This window comes from Terrapene carolina, unplaced genomic scaffold (assembly GCF_002925995.2).
Source record: "Terrapene carolina triunguis isolate 2854851 unplaced genomic scaffold, T_m_triunguis-2.0 Scaffold67, whole genome shotgun sequence".
NCBI classification, from domain to species: domain Eukaryota; kingdom Metazoa; phylum Chordata; order Testudines; family Emydidae; genus Terrapene; species Terrapene triunguis.
The window spans coordinates 4,342,317-4,353,500 of record NW_020664418.1 but is presented as its reverse complement, the minus strand read 5'-3'; the positions used below and the strand labels follow the sequence as shown (position 1 = coordinate 4,353,500).

At 53.5% G+C, this 11,184-nt stretch overlaps 1 protein-coding gene across 1 annotated transcript in view; it reads right to left on the bottom strand.

Annotated features, from left to right (window-relative positions):
* The window catches only part of CCDC78 (coiled-coil domain containing 78), a 43,054-nt gene extending 32,359 nt beyond the window's left edge, over positions 1-10,695 (bottom strand). The window contains exons 1-5 of the mRNA XM_026648436.2: positions 10,609-10,695; positions 6,045-6,131; positions 5,538-5,717; positions 1,952-2,125; positions 1,796-1,846 (exon numbers count right to left, since the gene is read on the bottom strand). Of these exons, the coding sequence (XP_026504221.1) occupies positions 1,796-1,846; positions 1,952-2,125; positions 5,538-5,717; positions 6,045-6,131; positions 10,609-10,695 (579 nt within the window). The remainder of the gene's footprint in view (positions 1-1,795; positions 1,847-1,951; positions 2,126-5,537; positions 5,718-6,044; positions 6,132-10,608) is intronic.
* Between the last annotated feature and the right edge of the window lie 489 nt (positions 10,696-11,184).

Genomic DNA, 11,184 nt, shown 5'->3' with positions numbered 1-11,184 from the left:
GGGGGGGGGGGGGGGGGCCTGTGGCTCCGCGGGGGAGCACGGCAGCATGTATGCAGCAGTGTGTCTGGCACTGCACGGAGCCAGACTCGCTGGTCTGAGTGGCACGGTAAGGGGGCTGGGGGGTTGGATGGGGCAGAGGTTCGGGGGGGCAGTCGGGCAGGCAGGGGCAGGGAGAAGGGGGGGTTAGATGGGTCAGGGGTTGGGGGGGCAGTCAGGGGACAGGCAGTGGTTGGCTAGGCATGGGAGTCCCAGGGGTTTGTCAGGGGACTGGTAGGGGTTGGGGTCCTAGGGCAGAAGTTGGGAGGCGTCTCAGGAGGGGGCAGTTGGGGACAAGGAGAAGGGAGGCTTAGATAGGGGGTGGGGTCCCGGGAGGGGGCAATCAGGGGACAAGGAGCAGTGGTGCTTAGATAGGGGGTTGGGTCCTGGGGGGCCGTTAGGGGCAGGGGTGATCAGGGGACAGGGAGCAGGGCGGGTTGGATGGGTTGGGGTTTCTGTGGGGGGCAGTCGGAGGGAGTGGATGGTGGCAGGGTGGGGCTACCCTCCCTCCCTGTGGAGTGTCCTATTTTTTGAATGTTAAAATATGGTATCCCTACTCACAGCGCAGCTCTCCATTCACAGCAGGCTGCAGCATGAGGTCTCAGCTACCTCACTCCCTCCCCCTCTTTCCTGTTGGTAGTGGCCAAGGGAATGCTGGGAAATGTAGTTCTTTCCCTGCTCCAGGGCTGGCTCTATAGGCAGGGAGCTAACCAAGGAACTACAGCTCCCAGGGCCCCCTGTTGGTTCTCAGCTCCCATGCTGGATCCTGCCGCCCCTGCAAATGGGCTACCCCAAGCAGGTGCTTGCTTTGCTGGTGCCTAGAGCCGCCCCTGATAGGGAGCAGCTAATACACTACAATACAGCTAATACAATAGGAAGGTTGTGTTAAATCTATCCTGGCTGCATAGGTATCATCACACTAAGAGTGGACTCAGATGAGATGTGGATAGGAGGGTCAGTTTACCATGAGAAATTGAATGGTGGGTACTGAAGCACTAGTCAATATCACACAAATGATGATGCAACTGAGGCAAGAGGCTACTCCAGCCCATCATTCTGGGGTTGCTTTATCACCACCTCCTCCAGGGGGTCATCTGTGTCCCTAGCAGAGCTCTCAAGATCCCTCATTTTCACACCATCCATTCAGCCAAGGATGGAAGGCTAATACTCCCTTAACTAGTCAAAGATTCACTGTTGAGCAATTTGAGACATCAGCAGAATACATTGCTGGCGTAAGCAGGCACAGCTCGCTTGACTTCAGTGATTTCTGTGCTCTTTTCCCCCCAGCGGGATACCATGTGGATTGATTGTGCAGCTCTCCCAGCTCTGGGGGCAAGAGAATGGGATGGAGTCTCCTGCACAGCAGTGCAGAGGTGCTACCACTGAGCCAACCCTTCTGTGAGATTATGGTGAACATGCACTTAGCAGGTAACACAGACCTACTTCCTTTAAAACTCTTGTCTATATCTGCCCAATGAAAATGGCTGGGGGAAGCTCCCAGCTCCTCCAGTCGCAGCCTCTCCTTGCAGAAGTTACTGTATAAAACAATGCAGATCCAGTTTTCTAACAAACAACCTGAAGAGAGAGTACATGCTATTTGGTAACTACACAGCTCTCAAGAAACTAGGTGTAGGCAATTCTCCAAATTCAGTCTGACAGATGTTTTGCATGGGGGAAGGGTGGGCAGGGAGGATGAACCCCACACAATAAATAATCACAAGTACACAGCTCAGATACACATGCAGTGTTCCACACTCACATGTCTCTCCAGTTTTTGACGTTCGTGTTCAGAGGCAACTATATCTTCTGGCTGATTTAAAAAAAAAAAAAAAACAGAACAGGGCAGTGGTCAGATTCTGGTTTCTTGGCGGAAGCAAGGAGATCAGACTACCTAGGAGGCCAGACAAGTCCATACCTTCACTTTCCGGGCAGAGAGGCGGTGGACCACAGCCCGCATCCTTTCCAGCTCGGCCGAGGTTTCATTGGCCAGCGCTTGGGACGGGGAGTTGTTACTCCATGACTGAGGAAGGGAGCTCCTGGTGTTGACCAGGTTTAGCAGCTCTATGCTCAGCTCTTCATTCTTAGCAACCTGCAAAGTAAAACAAGAAGGGAACTGTTTCATTTCTTAAGCTTTCCCCTCTCCAGCTCTCAGTGTGTATTATTCATCATGCACATGCAGTTCTTTATATACACAAAGCATTCACTTTTATCCCTCTGGATAGCAGATTTTTTCTCTCACCTGTCTGAATATGGTGGTGAACTATTTAATTCTCATGAAAAGGCAGGACTGGTACCATTGACTAGAACCAGCTAGAGAGAGCAGAGGTGTTGCTGTGTGATTTTTTTCCTTACACAGCTCTGCCAATGTCCCTCAATTCTCCCCTGCAGCATCCATGCTATTCCAGTTCTGGAGTCCTCACACAGCTCTGCCATTCAGGACTTGCAGGTCCTCCTGCTAATCCTCTCCCCCACCCCCTCAGCTCTGCCATTGCCTCTCACTCCTGACCTGCAGTGCCCCTTACTATTCTAGTCCTGGACCTTTCCTAACCAAATTGAATGGTGTTACAAAAAATGGACAGATATCAGACTAGTTCCTAGAGGATGCCACCCAAGTCATTTCATTTTTGATCTTTATTATAGCTGAACACAGACCTCCAGAAGTAGATTAACCCACAGCACCACCTAGCCATTCAGATTCAATGCAGTGCCAGTAGGAAGTTGACACATTTTGGAAGGATAAACAGCATCTCAACTAGAAAGGCTCAGTTACAGGGGATCTGGAGTGAATATTGAGGGAATTCTTATCTCAAGGGAGGATTAAATAACAAAATTCTGATGGGGTTTTTGACTGGGGACAAGTTTGAGTAATTGTTACCAATTCGCTGAATCCTGGAGGATGTGACGCTTTGGTAACCTTAGTCATCCATTTCAATAATGGGTGATCAAAAGATAGCATAGGATGGGCTGAGGTAGTGACGGGAGGAGAAAAGAGAGACTGACAAACGGATGAGTGATACAGCTGTAAAAGCTGACAGGAACTCCCAAGGAAAAGAAAGCCTACATGAGATTTTGCTTTATGTGGATAGCTACAGGGAGACAGGACCAAGATTTGCAAAGGGCTATTTTGAGGAAGTTGCACAACCTCCCAATGTCCCTGAAGAACCCCACAGCACCCTCCGGTAAATCAGAAGAAGTGTATTGATTTAGATGGAATATATGGGCCAAAGGTGTTAATACAGTCACTGTCCAACATTAAACGGTGTTAAACAAGATCTGGGTTTGGTATACAGAGACCTCAGCTTGCTTGGTACTATGGCAAACACACCATTAAAAATCCTTTTAACCTTTTGTTAAAGACAAAGAAAAGAAAGGAAAAAAGAGGTAAAGGGTTTGAAATGTAAAGTATGAAATAAGACGTTCATCGTAACAACATCCCCATTCCCTTTTCCGTTGGAGAGAGGTTTCAAAAGAAACGCCCACCCCCCTGGTCGGACATTCTCTTAGATGGTATCTGAAATGGAAATAACTGCAACCTTGGGGCCAAAGAGAAGAAGTTAGTTTAGATGGGCTCAAGCTGTCATTGTTGCTGTTGTTGTTATAATCCAATCCTGTTTCATCCCAGGCAGTGTTTGGGATTCAGCTGGAACTGGAAGAGATGGCGATGTTATCAGGGTCCCTCTCTCTGGCCAGTCTGGATATCTCTGAGGATTAGAACGAAGGAGGTCTGGAGTCCCAGGAGACAGTGGAGATGGCAGCTATTATGGTGAAGCTCGCTCCAGTAGCCCCTGTCTGTTCTTCTGTATTTTCCTCCCAAAGCCTCTTTCTTCAAGGACCCACAAGGGGTGTGATGGCTGGAATAGCCCATCTCCCCATTATTTTGTCCACCATTTAGGCCTAATATCGGACACATCGATTTTGGTTAATTGATTTCTGGATCCACATTTTCTTGTTTACCAGGCATGACCTTAACACAGTCCTTGAGCTATATCAGGAGACCTTTTGGTTCAGACTAATTCAGTCTTTTTATCTCCCTTTCCCCATCATCATTTGTTATTATTGCATATGAATGAATTTTCTTTTTTCTTTCTTTCTTTCCCTTCAACAGGAGAGCTCACAAGGTAAATTTGTAGGCCCAGTTATCACAATAGAAGCTTCTCCTTATCTCCCTTACACAGCAATCCTGACCCTTTCAGGGTGGATGGCCCAGTATGGAGGCAGTTTACATGGCCATTTGGAGGCCTTGCAATGGCTGATCTGCACACCGCCAACATCAAAATCCCCCCACACACACACACACACCCCCCACACACACACCCACACCTCCCCACACACCCCCACACACCCACAAGGGTAGGGCTGAGTGTAGACCACAGATTAACTGACTTGTAAATCTTCTTTCAATAAATTTGCTAACAGCCTCAAAATGACTGACTGACATCTTAGAGGACGGACTTCTCCAAAAGGGCCGTATGGCTAAAAAGGCCAATCCAGCCAATCTCATTTGCCTTGGACAGACACAGAGCAATTTTTGAATAGAAACACAGAATTGTTTTCATAATGCTTTGGAGACTCTCCCTGTTATTTACAAGAGCTCACGAATGAGCTCACAGAGATGCTTTTGGGCCAAGCAGCCATGACAACACACTGGCAAGTTCACAGACAGCTCGTAATTAGAAGTGTGTCAGAGGCTCATTGTGTCCTGAGGAGACCACTGCAGGTTTTGAACCTGAGGCTCCTTTTGAAAAATCTGTACTGAAAAAATAATGAGCAAAAGCCACACATTGTGACTAGTCCCAGCTAGCTAATTCAAAATCACTCGATTCCAGCAGTGAGTCCAGTGGTTAAAGCAGGGGACAGGAAGTCAAGAGACTACTGGTGAAATCTTGGCCCCATTGACTTCAATGAAACCAGGATTTCACCCTAGATTTCTAATCCTGACTCTGCCACTGACTTGCTGTGAGACTTTGGGCAAATCACTTAATCTCTGTGCTTCTATTTCCATACCTGTAAAATGGGCCTATATTACCTACCTTTGTAAAGTGCTCTTAGATCATTGGCTGAATATACTAAGTATTATTACTATACCATTAAAACTATAATTTAAATTTTAAAGGGACATGTCAACTTGAAAATCACATTTCCACCTGAAAATTGCATACCTCCCATGGGTAAAAAGAAACTAAGATTACTAAAAGAAAGTACCCCAAAAAATCCATTTGTTCAGTATGTTTATTCTGACAATATTTTATGTGTAGTTTCACTGCAGTTTCACTGTTTTGTTTATGGTCCATTACACATCCTGGTTCATGCACTATCAAATAAGGCTGCTCTGTGTGGAGCTCACATTCATGCTCTTTCCCAGGCCCTACAGGAAGATGTTCTCCAGCAACAGCAAAGTAGAAACTGAAGAGGCAGCAGGCAGGCATGTGCACAGAGGAGGAGGGCAGCATCAGTGAGAGCAAAGCCTGCATTGTGAGGGAAACTCAGCAGGTCTCACTCACCTCCTGTTCATGTTCTTTGCCCAGGGCCATATAATTGCTTTTCAGAATGATGTACTCATCAGCCAGCTCCTTGCGATTGGTCTCCACAGTGTGCAGGCGTTCCTGTAGGGCATCATGCTCCCCAGTGACCTTCTCATCATGGAGCTCCAACTCCAGAATATGGTTCTCCAGGGTCAGGATCTACAGTGTGCAGGAGGCACAATTAGACTCTACAACAGGAACTGAGTGGGGCAGTGTAACATTCCTAGGTTTTCATTTGGACAAACAGGTTCTCATCAGGCTTAGCGCACAACTGACAAGTTTGGGAGTACATTTCAATGCTCATGCAAGTGAAGGGAGAATGACAGCTCTAGCAAGAGTCAGGGACAAACTGTGGGTATTAGGTGCACACCAAAGATTCTAGATTCTAGCCCTAGAGTCAGTGTATCTGACAGAGGATGATTAAGAAGAGCAGCAGAGATGGGCTAATGCATACAGAATGTAATGCAGTATTATAGTGCCACATACCATATTTTTCAGTTCAAAGTTCTCTGCCTCATACTGCTCTCTCATTTTGTTTCTCTCGATCTGGAGATCAATGAGGTCCTTAGAAATCTATGAGAGACACAAATGAGACTGCACTGTAATCTCAGGTACAGAAATCCGCAACAGGAAATTCCAGTTTCCTGAAATTAGGGCTTACAGGACATAAGTGGGGTTTCAAGGACAATGAGAGGTAAGATTTCTTCAGAAAATTACTTTTGAAATCAGAGATATTTTACCCTGTAGAATCCGTTCAAGAGACTCTGTGACTCCCCCTTCACTGCGAAGGTGGTATATGCCTGTTCCAGTTTGCCAGGTGTAACAGACCCAAACCAGTGGGGTACAGGAGTCTGGTACAGGGCAAATATACTGGTCACTGGATGAGTAGTTTTCTGTTCCCTGAGTGACCAGACCTATTGGGATCCAGGAGGTGGGAGGGCAAAGCCCGCCCACTGCTAAAGGATCCCCCCCAGCCTAAGGGGGGGGTCCACAGGACCTGGAGACCAAAAACTTACAGGGGACAACTAATAAAAGAACAGGGACAGGAGTGAGGTCAAAGGGCCAAACGAAGCGAACCAGATGGGGACACCGAGCAGAGAACCCCAGACAGCGCCCACTGCTCCTCGAAGGCGTCAAGGGAGCCAGTGGACGCCGCCCAGAGGAACTCTGCCCGGATACGTGAAAGAACGGAGGACCTGAAATACGCCCCACAGTCACAGGAAACTCCATCGGCCAACCTCCTTACTCTGGTTTTATAGATGGCCAGTTTCGCTAGGGCCAGAAGGAGGTTGACCAGGAGGTCCCGCGACTTTGTGGGGCGATGGATAGGGAGTGCATAAATAAAAAGGTGAGGAGAAAAGTGCAACCAAAATCTTAACAAAATATCCGTGAGGAGCCGGAATAGGGGCTGCAGCCTGGCGCACTCCAGGTAAACATGCGCCAGGGTCTCCCTCACGCCGCAAAAGGGGCAGGTGTCTGGGATAGGGGTAAACCGCGCCAAGTACACGCCCGTGCTCACGGCTCTGTGAAGGAGCCGCCAACTGATGTCCCCGGTGGGCTTCGGGATCAGAGCAGAATAAAGGCTGGCCCACCGGGGCTCCTCACCCTCCAGAGGTGGCAGAAGGTCCCGCCACTTCATATCGGGGTGGGACGCGAGGGTGAGGACATGAAGAACATGGAGCACGAGCGTGTATAGATGTTTCCTTGACGCGGTCCGGAACAGAACCGGCTGCATATGGTGCAGCTGGTTCATGGCGAATGGACGGGGAGGGGGCTGGTTGGGTCCACGGGCCCGATGAAAAAGTCTGGAGGGCTCGGAGTGGAGGGTGGGCGGGGCATGCCCTCTCGCAGGACCCGGTCGAGGTAGTCCCGAGCAGCGGGCGGCAAAGCGGCCCTCACCTCCTGAAGTACGCGCCGGGGAGTACGAGGTCTGGAGATCCCCATGCGCTGAGCGAGCGTCAGGGGATCCAGCCAGTCTCCCCGGTCGTAGTCCAGGAGGTCTCCGACTTTGGTGACTTCTGCTAGGACCAACCTCTGGTGCACCATGGGGGACTCCGCCACCTGCACACGAAGCTGGGGGTTGTGTAGCAGGAGCTCCGCGAGGAGATCTGCCCCCACGGTGGCTGCCACGGACCTGGTCACTGAAAACAGTTTCCAGGTCCGGAGGAGGTCCTGGTAGAAGACCGGCAGCTCAGAGAGGCCTGGCGGAAGACCTCTCGGATGGAGACAAAGGAGCTGCCGGTCATATCGGAGCCCTCGGAAGCGGCACAGGAAGGCGTGCGCCAATACGCTCCATGCCGGACTACCTGCACCATAAAGGAGCCTCTGCAGGGCCTGGAAGCGGAAGACGTGGACCTGAGCATGCAGACACTTCAGGCCCTGCCCTCCCTCCTCCAGGGGTAGATGGAGAACCCCCGCAGAGACCCAGTGCAGTCCTGACCAAAAGAACTCCAGAATCAACGTCCAGAGCGTGGTCAGGAAGCCCGGGGCCGGGAACAGGGTGTTGAGCCGGTACCAGAGCATGGACAGGACTAGTTGATTGAGCACCAGTGTTCTCCCTCGAAGGGAGAGACACCGGAGCAGTCCTGTCTATTTCCGGAGCCGCTCCGACACTCTGCCCTCTAAACCTAGCCAGTTCTCCGGCGGAGATGGATGCGTGGCAGAAAGGTAAACGCCGAGATAGAGCAGCAGACCCGCGCTCCACCGGATGGCCTGAAGCGCGGGTGGGAGGGAGCTCGTCTGCCACCCGTCCCCTACCACTAGGCCAGAGCTCTTGACCCAGTTGACCCGGGCGGAGGAGGCCGCCGAATAGATGGTCTGGCAAGCCTCCACCCGCACCAAGTCGCCCGGGTCCTGGACCACGAGGAGCACGTCGTCGGCGTACGCCGACAGGACCAGCCGCAGCTCCGGCTCCCACAGCACCAACCCTGCCAACCTCCTACGGAGGAGACAGAGGAAGGGCTCGATCGCCAGAGCATACAGCTGGCCCGAGAGGGGACACCCTTGACGTACTCCTCGCCCGAAGCTGACCGGTTCGGTCAGGGTCCAGTTGAGCCTGACCAAACACTCTGCGGAGGCGTACAGCACCTGGAGAAAACCCACAAACTGGGGCCCGAAGCCAAACGCTCGCAGAGTGCCCAGAAGATACCCCTGGTCCACCCTGTCAAATGCCTTCTCCTGATCCAGGGACAGGAGGGCGAACGACAGACCATCCCTACACCCGAGTTCCAAGAGGTCCCGGACCAGATACAAGTTGTCGAAGATGGTGCGGCCCGGGACGGTGTAGGTCTGGTCTGGGTGGATCACGTCCGCCAGCACGGACCCTAGCCGCAGTGAGATGGCCTTCGCTACGATTTTATAGTCTGTGCTGAGGAGCGAGATGGGACGCCAATTCCATAAATCGCGGAGGTCCCCCTTCTTCGGCAATAAGGTGAGCACGGCTCACCTGCACGAAAGAGGGAGGACCCCGCCCTGCAAGGACTCGGCCCAGACGGTGACAAGGTCCGGGCCGAGGACGTTCCAAAACACGCGGTAGAACTCCACGGTCAGCCTGTCCATGCCCGGAGATTTATTGGTGGGCATGCGGCGGAGGGCTTCCGAGAACTCGGCCAGAGTGAGAGGCAGCTCCAGCTAGTCTCGGTTGCCCGTGCTGACCGTCGGGAGTTCATCCCAGAGCATCCTGCAAGCGTTAGGATCGGTCGGATCCGGGGAGAAAAGGCCTGCGTAGAAGGCCCTGGCCCTCCCGCACATTTCCGCCGGATCCGTGAGGGGGGTGCCGTCCTCTGCTAGAAGGCAGGTGACGTGCTTCTTGGCCCCCCTCTTTTTTTTCCAGGGCGTAGAAGAAGCGGGAGCCGCGATCCATCTCCCGAAGGAGGCGGATGCGGGATCGAACAAAGGCACCTCGGGCCCGATGGTCCTCGAGGGTCCGGAGCTCTTCCCGCTTCTCCCGGCACGCTCCGCAGAGGGATGAATCACCGGGGCTGGCGGCCAGACGCCTCTCCAGCTCTAAGACCTCCCGTTCCAACTGCCCTATCGCCGCATCCCTCCGTCGGCTGGCACCCCGGGTGTAGTCACAGCAGAAGAGCCGGGCGCGCACCTTCCCCAGGTCCCACCACCGCCGCGCCGAGGGAAAGACATGCCGCTGCCCTCGCCAGGCCAGCCAGAACTCCCGGAAGGACGCCACAAAGCCCACATCCTCCAACAAGCTATTATTAAAGTGCCAATAGGCCGGCCCCGGCCTCTTCGCGCAGAGAGAGGCTGTCACGGTGGCTAGATGGTGATCTGAAAAAGGGGCCGGCCGGACGCTGGAGGAGTGGGCCCGGGAAAGATGGAAGCGTGACATATAGATGCAGTCCAACCGGGAGTGGTACGACCGATGGACCTCCACCCGGACAAAAGCGAATGTTGAAACGTCATCCGGGTGGTGGTCGCGCCAGACGTCCACCAGGGAGTGATGTTTGACGATCTCCCGGAGGACAACCGCGGCGGCCGGGTGCTGCTCGGTCCCCGAGCGGTCCCGTTCCTCAAGGGTGGCGTTAAAGTCCCCGCCCAGGACCAGGCACTCGCGAGGATCCAAGGTGCCGAGGAAGGCGGACGCCTGCTGATAAAAACACAACCTCTCCGGGCCCAATGTCGGGGCGTAAACGTTGACGAGATTAACCACAAGCCCCTCCATGCGGACCCGGAGGTGCAGCAGGTGGCCTGGCACAGCCTCGGCGACCCCCAGCACCTCGAGCCGTAGGTCGGGGGAAGAACAGGGTCGCCACTCCAGCCGTACGTACTGTGAGGTGGCTAAAATAGACCCTGTCCCCCGACTCCAGCCACCAGCTAGCTTCAGCGGCCGGATCCGTATGGGTCTCCTGCAGGAAAATCACAGAGTACCCCCCCTCCCGAAGGAAGGAGAGCACCTGGCTCCTGCGGAGACCCATCCTACAGCCCCGGGTGTTCAATGTTGCGAAGATGATCGGTGCCATGAGGAGGGCTGGGGGGGATCCTCGCCGGCAGAGACGTCCACGGCCTCCGTCGGGCCGCGCAACAATCCGTGACCTACCCCGTAGGCGATTAAGGAGTCACAGAAGAGGCGGACCCGTTGGTAGGCCGCGGCGGCCTGCCTCCCTGTCCTCTTACCCTCCCCCATGAGGGCCCTCGCGGCCCGGAGGATCTGATGAAAATCCCCCCATCGCTGGAGTGCAAGCTGTACCTTGTTGCGGGAGCCACGGACGTCCTCAAGGAACTCTCGTAGCTCCTCTCTCAGCGTATGGGGGGGGTGGGGTCACTGATCTATGGCTTTCCCCCAGTGGGGCCCCTGTCACAGCCCCATGGCCCACCGAGATGGGCAAGCAGGGGGCAGACCCTCGACGTGGCGTCCGATGGGCTGGCGCCATGTGGCCCGCCTCAGACCCTGGCTCAATGGGGGGTGGTGGAGGGAAAATAGCAGCCCCTGGTGGGTCGGGACAGGGAAAAACAAAGGCCGCTCCTTGGGGGTCGTCCTCTGGGATATGGAAGGAGACAGCCCCAGGGGCGGCAATAGCATCACAGGAAGTGGATGGGATAGAGACTGGGTCAGGGGCAGGGTCGGAGTCAGGAATAGGGACAGGGGAAGGGGCGATAGTGGGATTGGGGGCCC